A 13,790-nucleotide genomic window follows, 5' to 3' on the forward strand; every position below is an offset into this window, starting at 1 on the left:
AAATCGAATTGAAAAGGTGTGGTATTATTGGAAAAATAAACATATCCGTAATTGCCTAAAACTACAGCATCTACCGATGATCGAATGGATTCATATCAAAGTAGCATACTCGTAACATTTCCAAATAGAATTCAGGTCAGAAATGGTGTGCTTACTAACATGTAAGTAGAAAAGTATTATTAAATTAATAATACATTAAGGTTCCTACAGGTTCTGAAAAAAAAAAAAACCTTTACTTTTCATTACTCTTTGTAAGAAGTCTATGACTACATTAAATGTTTGTAAAATCAGCCTCCTCCTCTCCTACAGCTGACCATCCGTTACTAATTTTTCCTCAGTACTTTTTAGACTACCAAACTATGCTATGCATAAGTCTCGTAAATCTTAATGATCGGCTTTGTCCGTCTGTCGACAGGTCGGAGCAAAAACAGTACGAGATACCGAGATACGACGTTTTGTAATCGATTTCCATTTCCTCCGTTAACTCTCTATTTAAACCGCAAGTGGTTGAAATTAGTTATTTCCGGTTTCAATGTTTATCGCCATAGAACGAAAACGGTAACAGATAGCGGAGAAGCGTTAAAAAAAATTCAGCGTCTCAAGACAACATATAACTATCCACAATACTCTACCAAAACCAAGAGTGGTTAAAATTTTCTATTACTTCCGGTTTCAACATTTATCACTACAGAACGAAAATGAAAACAGCAAGATTTTTTTCAAACGATTCACTGTCTCGAGACAACATATCATGACAATCCAGAACACTACCAAAACCAGAAGTAGTTTAAATTTAACTTCCGGTTTCAATATTGATTTTGAACAAAATGATAAATGCTACCAAGATCCCGTTTTTTGCAATCGATTTAGCGTTTCACGAATAGGTTCCATCTGCTCCGTTCACCCTCTATTCAAACGAAGTGGTTAAAATTAGTCATTTCCTGTTTATACGTATATCGGCGTAAAACGAGTGGCATCAGATAGCAAGAAGCAGTTTCCTGCAAACGATTTAGCTCTCAAGACAACGTAACATGACTATCCATAACACACTACCGAATCCGAAAGTGGTTCAAATTTACTATTACTTTTGGTTTCAATACTGATTTTCATAGAACAAGAACGGTAAAATATATCAAGAAGAGACCTTTTGCAATCGATTCAGTGATCCCAAGAATAGGTTTTATTTCCTCCCTACGTCCTCTATTAAAAGAGGAAATGGTTGAAATAAACTGTTAGTACTCTATTGAAATTAGTACTTACGGATGCACTTCTTCAAGTTTGAGTATTAAATTCGCATAGTTTGGAAGTTTTAGTTTCACACTGAAACGATACTCACTCGTTTATTTTCATATAGACTGTCACTATTTTTTTATTTTTCAGAAAAAGACTCCACAATTGTTTACGAAGATTGCATATCTCTCGATAAAATACGTACAAAATGACTAAAGCTTTCAAATAGACAAAGCATTGAATTAAAACTATTAAGGGTGCCTTCCATTTCAATTCAGGCAGAGCATGTACCATCACCATCTCAGATATTGTTGAAACTTTTTTTATAGCAACTAGACATGTTTTTAAGAGACCCATATTTTTTTGTTTTGTCGAAAAAAATTTTCCCGCCAAGTAATGGGCCATCAAAGACGGGGAGTACAATTTATGAATTGTAGAAGACATGGAAAATGGTCAACTTCGGAGCCTCACCATTCGACTATGGAGACAGGTAGAGTTATAATTCTTGTTGTGGTATGTACATAGGGATATAAATAAACTATATTTTATTACAGTTTGGTTTGCGCATGCGTATCTTTTTGTACATAAATTAACAAATGAACGTCAATTTATCTGAAAAGTCGAAGTTTGCGAATTTTTTTTCGAGCACTTCCGGTTCGAATTTTAAGGTTCTGTTTTCGCGGTTGGTAAGACCTGGTTACCCGCTTTCCGAAAAAAATTTTGTATCGCTTCTGTGTGCAACCGTTTTGTCGCAAAAAAATTCGAGAAATTGTAAAATTTTCAAAAATCGCCATTTTTGGGCGCCATTTTCTCGAAAACACCATCTTTTAAAATTCTGAAATTTTGTCAGATGGTTCAACTTTACATGAATAATAAACATACCAAATACCATTCTCGACCAATGCTTCATGAATTAACTGCAGCCTTTTAAAGTTAGCAAAGTTTCGTTAACTTTGATGTCACAGTTAGCAACACTGGGAACAATAAAAGTGCAATAATTTGATGATGTTTGTGGTTCACATTTATTAAATGAAGAATAAAAGGTTTTCTTGACTGTTTTTTTTTCATTATTTTGATCAAGAAGGCTCTCTGAAATAGTAAAATGAGCCTTCTCCTACTCCTCAGTTTCCTTAAACCGAAATAATCTGAGGTGGAAATTACGATTACGAAACACACAAATTTTAAGCTTACTTGAAATCCAATAAATTCTGATGATCTACAAAAAGCCTGAACTATTAAATCAGTGATGATTTGGAATGCTCCAGACAAAGTCTCAATTAAGTGTGATGTCATTACAGTGATCGAAAAAGGACAAAAAGTGAAAAGAAAAAAAAAGAAACGTTTTCTTACGCGTTCCAAAGAAATTTACTGACTTTTTAAACAGAACAATCGCAACATAAGAATGGGTCACTCGGAATTTTACAGTATTAGACTAAAGTGGGTCAGTCCGCAACCTGCGAGGGAAATGTGTGTGTGTGTGTATTGTGCAAATTGTAAGTTAGCTGCTACTGCGTTACTACAAATCAAAGGTTCAGCCTGTATTCAAGCTGTCATGAGTGACCTATTTCCTTTAGTAGTATGATCCATAGAAAATGACAACTGTCTTCTTCAAGAATGTGGTGAATGTCCCGGAGTGGAAGGAATAAGTATGGAATCTTTAATCATTGATCCTGATGAAAATGAAAGTGTTACGTATGTCATATGGGAAAACAATAATCTCGTTAAAAAAAAAAAAAAAAAAAAAACTGTGCCATTTTCTGTTTTCGTATCGTAGATTGCTGGTTTAACTGTAAGAAATGTAATTCACGACTACATCAAGAAAATCCAAAGAGAATTAATTGCTACCGAAAAGCACCGTATAAAATTTCAAGATACAAATCCTACTTTACTTCATGTGGACTTCGCTGAAAACTGGACTGTTATTCTGCAAAGTGAAATTCAGAGTTATCACCGGAATATGAAACAACTGACAGTTTTGTTGTAATAAACGACGATAAAACACACGATTCGGCTCATGTACTCATAGCCATAGACAAGATTCTAAAAATACTCGAAGAAAAGCGAAAATATAGGTTATAGAAAAAGGTTCTCATACGTGAAAATAAGTGTCTACAATTTCCCAAACCGTGTCAGTGATTTATGATGGTGCTGCATCCGACTTTAAAAATCGCTTTCAGATGTTCGACATGCAGACAGGTCCGATAAAGCAGTAGTTTTGCAGTGAAACCGGCCATACAAGGGTCTCTGCGACGGTATTGAGGAGGGGGAAGTGTAAAGAATGTGGCAACGCGGCATAACCGTAAGCAAAAACAGATACACAGTATTAAAATCGCAGGAGAAAAAAATGAAATGAAATCTTTGTTTTACGTCCCACGTTTATGCCGGTTAGGCTACGACGGTGATTATGAGAAATGAATGAAATGGTGGAATGCAGAGTGGGAGGAAACGGGATAACCCTGAGAAAACCCACGAGCACGGTGTTTGTCCACCAAAAAGCCCACACGGCGTGAGCTGGGATCGAACCAGGGACCCCAAGTACCGGAGGTGAACGCTCTACCACTGAGCCACTGCGCCCTCACTAAAACCGCAGAAGAATTCGTGAGTATAGTGCAAGTACAAACTCCGGGTATTACTCTTGTTTTGTTGCCTGGAACTGAATTCGACGACTTCCGGAAGAAAAAAAGGGAAAGTATGCGACCAGTAACTGGTATTCAACGAAGTCATCTTTGGCTTTCGGAAAATGGCGAAGTTTTTATGGCAGTAACGGGTCACCATGAACTAACTTCATGCTTCCCCAAAATCGAACTTCTGCAATTCAAAGTGTAGATTTAAGAAATTTGCAAAAAGGAACTTTTGTTACATACATATATGTATGATAACCAGTGCTCCGTAGCAAAAATATTATGAATAAATCATGAATTACGTGAAGTTGAAGTGCTGTTTATGCTTCCACACAGAACTTCAGCATTTGTGACTATCGACAATGTGCTATGCAGAGGCGGATCCAGGACTGACTTCTGGGGGTAATACTGCTACTTAGAGGTACTTTTAAGAGCTCCAAACTCTAAGATCGGTTTTATTTATATATAAAATAAAGTTTCTTCCCCCTAGATCCACTCCTGGACGAGTTGTGAGTGAACCAACATCTATTTGAGCACCTGCACGGTTACATGCTATTAGCAAAGAAGACACCAACCAAGCAAATGATTGGTCCATGTAATTAATAATAATAATAATAATAATAATAATAATAATAATAATAATAAACAGTGAAATTTTGTTTCCAAAGACCATTTTAAGTAAGTGAACTTGAAATTTGTGCGTTTCGTAATCGTAATTTCCACCTCAAATTATTTCGGTTTAAGAAAACGGAGGAGTAGGAGAAGGCTCATTTTACTATTTCAGAGAGCCTTCTTGATCAAAATAATGAAAAAAAAAACAGTCAAGAAAACCTTTCATTCTTCATTTAATGAATGTGAACCACAAACATCATCAAATTATTGCACTTTTATTGTTCCCAGTGTTGCTAACTGACATCAAAGTTAACGAAACTTCGCTAACTTTAAAAGGCTGCAGTTAATTCATGAAGCATTGGTCGAGAGTGGTATTTGGTGTGTTTATTATTCATGTAAAGTTGAACCATCTGACAAAATTTCAGAATTTTAAAAGATGGTGTTTTCGAGAAAATGGCGCCCAAAAATGGCGATTTTTGAAAATTTTACAATTTCTCGAATTTTTTGCGACAAAACGGTTGCACACAGAAGCAATACAAAATTTTTTTCAGAAAGCGGGTAACCAGGTCTTACCAACCGCGAAAACAGAACCTTAAAATTCGAACCGGAAGTGCTCGAAAAAAATTCGCAAACTTCGACTTTTCAGATAAATTGACGTTCATTTGTTAATTTATGTACAAAAAGATACGCATGCGCAAACCAAACTATAATAAAATATAGTTTATTTATATCTCTATGTACATACCACAACAAGAATTATAACTCTACCTGTCTCCATAGCCGAATGGTGAGGCTCCGAAGTTGACCATTTTCCATGTCTTCTACAATTCATAAATTGTACTCCCCGTCTTTGATGGCCCATTACTTGGCGGGAAAATTTTTTTCGATAAAACAAAAAAATATGGGTCTCTTAAAAACATGTCCAGTTGCTATAAAAAAAGTTTCAACAATATCTGAGATGGTGATGGTACAATTTTATATTTTTTTGCCTGAGTTGAAATGGAAGGCATCTAAGATATAATTAAAAACAAGAATAACGCAAAATCGTGACAAAACATCGAGCTTTGCACGAGGGTATTATTGAAATTTACGTCAACGATGGCCTTTCCTTCTTGATCTCATTCAGTTCGGTATCAATAGCTAGCTCCTTTTCATTAATTTCTCATTTTAGACGTATCTTCTCTTGCTCCAAGTCTCTCAATTTTGAACAAAACATTTTCTTCTCAACTTTCTTTTTGTTGTACTCATTTAACTCTTCCTTCTGGTGATGCAAGTACTCTTCATAGCATCTGTGAAGCCTTCTGGTAATTTGCACGTATTCAATACTTCCTGTCTATTGTACCTGGTTATGAATATGCTTTCTGCTGCAAGTGTTTTTCGTACAGATTTTCTATTAAGACTGATTTATTGACGAAAAAACCTCTTTCGAGTGATCCATTTCCATGCGAGAATGACGGCCCAATTTTAACTACCTTCCATAAATATTTTTATTTTTTAGTACCAGCAAGAAATTTGCTGTAAACAGCGTCAAGTCCTATTCGTTATAACGTTGGAAGATCTCTTGAGGTTCTGCTGAATTTAAACTGAAGAAAGAGATGCATTCTCTTCCAGGTTTTAGCAAGTACATCATCATCTATGATGTGAGACATATGACACTCGTCTAGAAGAAGAGAGAATCTTTTTGCCCTATGTAGAATGAATGTTGGATTACCTCAGGATCAGCTTTGTGTTCTAAAGAACTACTCTGTTAAAGTTTGATAATCATAGAAGTTAGGATTCAATAGCAGTCGTAAAAATTCCAGTCTCTGTTCCTATTTGTTCGAGAGAACGTCAGGCAGAAAATTCGATATCGACATTTTGCTCACAATGAGATTTTCTGTTTTTCTCACATCAACACTTAATAGCCCTGTGTCTGTACATTTCAGCAGTTTTGGTTTTACAATCGAATCATGAGATCTCGTAGAAGTTTTCCTACACCACCGAAGACGAATATGCCGATTGGTCTTGAAGTCCGAAACCTACGCATAAGGGCTGGAATTCATTGGTTACCATTTTGCATAAAACTAGTTTACACTTAATAAATGGATTGCTTGCTGCCTTCATCAAGGTTTCTGTGTTTGGCAGCTTTGCTTGTTGTAGAAATTTAATAACATAGTCCCAAATTTCCAATAGCTTCTGGAAACAAATGGCATTTTCCACCCAGCGCACGCCGCACAACTTCACAGGAAATTTTATGCATTCGGTGATCTAAGTACGCGTATAAGTAAACTTTCTTCAACAAGCTGGAAAATCACTGAATAGGTAGTGCAAGTGACGTAGTAGGTTATACATATTCCAGTCCACCGATTCATGACACCACTAATGATTCATAATGGCTTAACGTTAAAGATATTCCTGTCATTTTTAAATGTCCTTTATTTATCAAAACAAAAACGTCCGAAGAAACTTTAAATTCCCCTTGACTTTCAGTCGAATTTCCTGACTTTCCAGTCTGTAGGAACACTGTATATATATATATTAACACATCTTAATGATGCGACTGCGATACCTATTCTTTCTTTCTTCTTCTTTTATTATTTAAAAAAATAATTAAAAAATAAATTTTACCAGATACAATGACATTTTCTTTTGAATCTGCCATTTTAAATCATACAGATTTTCATCCATCGGAAATAAGTGAATTGGTTTAAATACATTACAACGACAACGCTACAAGAACAAAGAATAAAATGTAACGCTACAAGAATAAACAGAGAATAAAATATAACTAACTTTATATTTTTGTATTTAACAATATATAACAATATATAGTTTTTCAGATTTGCTGTACTTATAAAAGAATGTGATGCTGATTCATACTCTACAATACAATTATGTACAAATACAGAAGTAAACATGTTCCAAGTTACTTATTTTAAACGCCCCTAAAAATGAAAGGATGATTTTTTTTTTTTCATAATTGCTGTTACAAACGTAATACAAGTAATAATGCTCAATGCAAAATAATCGTATTCATACTTTACTAAATGAAAATCATATTTTTTACTTTATAGCTTTTTAAATCTAAAATCCTGTTGCAGACCAAAATGGTCTTGTTTGTTTAAGTATCGACGCACCAAGTTTTTCTCTCATTAATTACATGATATATTCCACTGAGAATCGAACTCAGGATCAAGCACACCAAAGACAAGAATCTAGCTAGTAAGGCAGTATACAAAATGTGTGTGTTTTATTTTCCTCCTCAATGTTGAAGCAATAAAAATTCTTAACAACTGACAGAACATAGTACATTTAAATTCATTCTCATAGTCGTTTTTTTTTTTTTAAATCAAAGTAAATAACTTAAGGACTTACTAGGTTTTATTGTTATTAGCAATAAATGGACACTATTAATAATGTTCTTTGTCACGAATCAATACCGATCAATAACTAAAATATGTAAAGAGGTTCCTTTTGATGTTTGTTCTCCCAATAGTTTTTAAGGGAATTCTCCGATTACCATACACTGATCTCTACCTTCCATTAAACGACTCCTCTTAATATCCTACTGAATTATCCTATTCATTGTTGAGATAATGCGAAAAACCAATTATTACGAAACTCACATACACAAGAAAGAATATCGGAATAAGGAGAAAATGAAATGAAATCTTTGAGTTTTACGTCCCATGGTTATGCCGGCTTGACTAAAGGAGACGATGATGATAAAAAAAAGGTGTGAAATGAATAAACTGGGCGAAAACGGGAGAATCCCGAGAGAACCCAAGAACACGGTTTGTCCACTACAAAGTCCACTTGGGGCGAGCTGAGATCGAACCAGAGACCTCACGCACCAGAGGTGAAAGCTCTACCACTGAGCCACAGCGTCCCCCGAAACAGGGAGAAAGGACGTTAATGTGAACTTTTCTTTGTAATATTTTCGTTGTATTTGTATTATAAAATGCGAATAAATAAATAAATATAAAAAGAGAGACTGGTTTAGGCACCATACCAAATAGGAATCGCTCTACTTTAATTGCTGAATAAAATACATAATGGACAGATTAAGAGAGAGAGAGAAAGGGCCAGAAAAATCTGCCAGTAAGCCACTGAGTAAACGCAACGGAAAAAAGGTTATTAAAACGAAAGAAAAAATTCAAATTTATAACTACGGAATCTATACAAGATATTGGCAGAAGTGGTCGTCCTTAACATCTCGGTCGAGACAAAATGCGTCAGTGGCACACGAAATTTACCCAAAGTCAAATCAACTCAAGACACTAAGCCGCCTGTGAAAGCGAAAGTGGTCTGACCCATTACAGGATTCAGACTGTTTTTATGAAGTTTCAACCTTGAAAGCTACATTGTTGGGAACTATCGCCGGAAGACTATGACTGATGGATTACGAGAATCATGCTTGACTGGCACAATCATCAGCATCAGTTCCGGCGTGACGAAGTTATGTATCATATAGGGAGATCTATGAACTGTCACTACTGAGGACGTGAGGACAATATGGACACTTCAAAAATAATTCAACAACATCCAAAGGAATAATATGATACGATATTGTATTCAATAAGATTGTGGGTGCATTGCACCACAACGATCGCAATTCATTACTATGTTGCAAGATTGTATCTTTCATAATTTTGTAACCAGTATCCATAAGAGGATCAACAATAAATTTCCGAAACGTTGGTTAGTCGTCGTGGTCCACATGAACGGGAAGCGTAAAGCATGGACTTCATGCCATACAATTCCTTCTTGTGAGGGTACGCAAGTGAGACAGCCTGCCGCAGCAAACTACAAAGGTCGGATGAACTGAAGACCCGCATCGAGCTTGTTCTGACCAATGTACTAGTAAGTTCCTGTGTAAGGTGTTTCCACAAGAGTACAGTAAGTGGTGGATAACGGTGGTACAGCTTGGAATTTTAACACTTCATACAATTTCCCCTGTTCTACTGTATCCACCAAAATTTGTTTGACTAAATTCGACAAGTGACTGAAAAGTTATTAGCAATTTTCCAGAAAAGTTAATTCTCAACTAAGAATAATACTGCCAAAGAAACAATGAATGCTAGTAATCTTCCATCAGCTATTCTCATGAAATATTCTCAGCACTAGACAAAACTTTTGCCGGACTGTAAAGAGATCGTAAATGAACTAAAATATCAGCAAATTCGATTTATTATGAATTACATATATTAAATTTCAATTATAAAGTTATATTTCTTCATTCAATTTTGATTAGAAAACTACTGGTTTTAATAAGCTTTTGTTAAAATAAAATGCAAAATTCTTTCTATATTCTTTAAAACTGCCTGCTCTTATGAAGACTATATGAAACAAAGATGCACCTTCTGTCCAGGGATTAATTTCAATGGGATCCCAAGCTTCCCTATCAAATTTTATAGAAGGAGCTCCCTATCAAATGACTTAGTTAAAACTAAACGCCATCGATCTCAAATATTTATATATAAATATACATTTTGTAGTATAGTAATTATTATATCATACACTTATATGTGAGTAACTGATTTGATATTGGTTGTTTACTTTTGTTTGTTCTCCTTTGTGTTCCGTACATAGTATACATTTAATATTAATTTATTACAAACTATTACTATGATAGAGCTACATGATTTAAGCTACCCTCTTGCGTCAAGAAAACATCCCTGCTTTTCTGTCTTCATCAAACTTTTATTGAAAACCATCTCTGCTTATGATGTTACCTTTAATTGAAATTAGATTCTGTATTCCAGTGTGACCAGTACTTTTATTTGAAGCGTCCATACGAATAAAACAAGTCCTATTTAAAAATAAATAAATAACAATAATAACGTTTCATTTTCTAAAGCATATTTTGGATGTCCGTCCACATGTACAACTCTACTAGACACATTATTCAACGAATTGGAACAAGATTCTCTAGATGAGGTCTGCTAAGGAGAAACTATTCCTCCCAATTTCTCATTAAATAAGGCAACATTTTTGTCATCACTGTAAATTTCTTGTCAACACGAATTTATACAATTTTATGTCAGTATAGTATTACTGAAACCTACATTACTTATCAATTTGTTTCGAAAATTCAAATTTGTTAATGGAGGTGAACTTCATTCAAAAATGTCCTTTTTTACAGCATGACTGCATTGAAAAATTAATCAACGGAAGGGTTCTTTGCTATCTCATATTCTACCTTTCGACATCTCGTAGGTTAACATTGAGATTTTTCCCTTCTATTTTTAGTAGTGAAATTTATTAACTGCTGTCCATTTATTTCAGAATCCTTCAATGCAAATACCCTGAAAACATAACACTGCAAAAAGTCTAATTAATGTTTTTCAGATATAAGTACTAAACCATATATTGTCTACAAGATGTCATGTACGCAAAAAAGTACAACATTGTTTTCCTCCCTCGAACACACTGATATTATAAAGAAAGATAATGCATTACAAAGTAAAATGCACTTTTTCCATATATACAATTCGTGGTTTCTTTTAATAGTTTTCAAAATTTATACTTTGAAATAAAAACAGAATTCATTACTCTGACAACTTTTAACGCTGTCCAATAGTCACTGTCACCATTTTTTATATTACTATAATGAGTGCTTGAATATCAAGTATATAGAAAATGAACACCACAAACAGGAATTATCCATTTACTGTCTTCAGAAGACTAAATTCACTCGCAAATAAATCAGATTCCACCTGATCAAGACTCTTCATTGCTCTATGGTATATACTGGTAATGTTTTCTGGTGATCCTTTCTTTAGTTCAAATTTTACATATTCTATCCAAACATCTGGAAAACAAAAACAGTAAACGTTATAAATTGACAAAAGCACTTCTACAACAAAGACTAATCCAGGTAACTACTTTTAATTCTTTATGTTGTGGTATTAAACATTAAAAGCCAAAATTTAATCTTACAATAATTACCTATTAATACCAATAAAATCTTTTGAAGTCTGTATCAAGCATATTTTGAAGTCTATATTTTAACTATACTTGTGCACCAACAGTGCAAGATCCAATCTTATTGGGTATTTATAAATGTATAATTTCTTATAATCCGACATGTGAATATCTTTTATTACAGAAGACTGGTCCACATTTATGGAAACGATTTTGTGTCCCCTATGCTAGTGCGTAAAGCCGTATTTCCACCAGCAGTTGTGCTCGATATGACGACCCTGACTATAAACTATAGCCCGACACCGAAGTTCCCATTGGAATAGGCTTCTGTTCAGAGAAATCTGATCAAATTTGGACTACTCCTCCTTGCAAACTTTCCACAAGTCAGTCAATGTGCGTGGGCGACGTAAGGAAATCGCTCGCTTCAAACACTCGAAAGCACAAAATTCTATTGGTGCAGCGTCGGGAGACTTGACAGGGTTGTCTGAATATGGGATAGCATGGATTCCAGTTTCACACACTTTGCGGGCCATGTATGTCACAGTTGTTCGAGCCGTGTGACTGGCTGCTTTGTCTTGATGAATGAAGATTTTCGACACATCAGCACCATACAACGATGGAATATGCTGTCAGTATAATGGTTCCAGAACGTGTTGTTGATAGTGTGATGCGTTAATTTTCACATTTCGCGCAACTCTATGCAAAAACTCCCTTTATAGCAAAAACTTGCAACCACCCTGAAGCCACGGGGAAAACTTTCGCGGCACGTGCGGACCCAATGGCATCATCTGGATGATAGTAAACGGCACGAACCCGTTTGAAGTTTGACAAATAGATCCATGATTCGTCTAGCGTTACCACATCTATCCATTTGTCACCCACTAAATACCGTTCATAGAGCCGTTTGCAATGGACCCTGCGTTCCTGGATGTTTGGCTGTGAGTGTGTGGACACGTAACTTATGCTTCACTTGCAGGCGTAAATGCTGGCTGATTATCCTCTGCACAGTTGATTTAAATCTTCTAACACTCCTGGCAATGTCTCTTTGTGGCGGCGGATTCTCCTGGGTCACCAACTTCTGCACATGTCGAACCATATCCATTGTACTTTGGGACGGGGGTGTTGTTTTCGTGCCACTGTGCGCACACCCGCTTCCTCTGGTTGTGCATTTTTATTGCGTTTGAGTACATTGGCAATACCCTTCTCGGAAATGGTAAAACCCTTGGAGGAACACTGTTTCACAATTGCAATGTAGATGTATTCGATGTCGGAAAAAGCGGTGATGTATCCCTCCCAGAATGGAGGCATTTTACACTTGAAGCACTTCACTTCCTGCTACCGAATTCCCCACACAATTGTTTCTGATTGCTTTGCTGTGCTTACGGTCTGTGCGAGTCTCGCACCCCTGGCGGTCGTTCCACTTCGTTTCTATAAATGTGGACCGACCTTCTGTAATATTTGCGATAGTAATAGTAAAACAAGAACTCCTAAGCACATCGGAAGTGATCCTAGAAATCTATTAGGTGCTGCATATATAATATTAGAAATTGCATTCTCTGCTATACATATTGATCATTTCCGCAATCTTTGATCATTAATTCAAATAGAATCATTTTTTATTGCTTGTTCTTCCATAAAATTGTGATTCCTGTAAACAGCAATTGTCCGAACAGCAACTTTTTACATTCAGGTATTTAGTTGAATGTTTATTTATTTATTTTTTTTATATCTTATTGTAACAAAGAAAACATATATGCTCCGAAACACACAACAAAAATAAGCAATGAAGAATTGAAAACTACGAATATGCCTTAATATATTTTCGACGTTAAAAACGAATCGGGAAGATATTGGTACATTTGCTTATTCATAGACACTATAAAATACCCAAAATAAATATATATCTAATTTTTAATTAATTTTGATATTGTACAACAAATCAAGAGTCAACAACTTGCTCTAACCAGAAACTAAAATACTTCCAGTTTAACCTCCGACGATTATGCTCTTTAGGATAAGAGAGATAAATGATTCAGGCAAGTGAATGATGATAAAAGAATTGGTGGAATGAAACGGGAGTATCCCGAGAAAACCTCGGAAACAATGTTGTCCACTACAAACTTTCTTGGGCGGTGATCAAACCAAGACCCCTACACACCAGAGGTAAGCGCTCTACCACTGAGCCACAGTGCCCCCTCTCCCATGTAGAAACGATCCCACAAATATAAAAGTACCATACACACAACGTAAATTTCATAAAACACATCTAAAATCCATTTAGTAATAAAAAACTTAGAATTTGAATCCTATATTACTGTAGAGAGGTGTCTAACCGTTTCTCACATATACCTAAATTGATTATTTTGTCGCTAAAACTTAATTAACATTCTACTAATAACTTACAAGTGAGAGTATTTGATT

General features: G+C 35.3%; 1 protein-coding gene across 1 annotated transcript in view; it reads right to left on the reverse strand.

Annotated features, from left to right (window-relative positions):
• Nucleotides 1-7,220: 7,220 nt before the first annotated feature.
• Nucleotides 7,221-13,790, reverse strand: part of LOC145680607 (U3 small nucleolar RNA-associated protein 6 homolog) — a 57,222-nt gene continuing 50,652 nt past the window's right edge. Inside the window, exon 10 of the mRNA XM_081751287.1 lies at nucleotides 7,221-11,256. Coding sequence (XP_081607413.1) covers nucleotides 11,105-11,256 — 152 coding nt within the window. The 3' untranslated portion in view covers nucleotides 7,221-11,104. The remainder of the gene's footprint in view (nucleotides 11,257-13,790) is intronic.

The sequence above is a fragment of the Thermobia domestica genome, chromosome 3 (assembly GCF_964235325.1).
Source record: "Thermobia domestica chromosome 3, izTheDome1.hap1.1, whole genome shotgun sequence".
Classification (NCBI taxonomy): Eukaryota; Metazoa; Arthropoda; class Insecta; order Zygentoma; family Lepismatidae; genus Thermobia; species Thermobia domestica.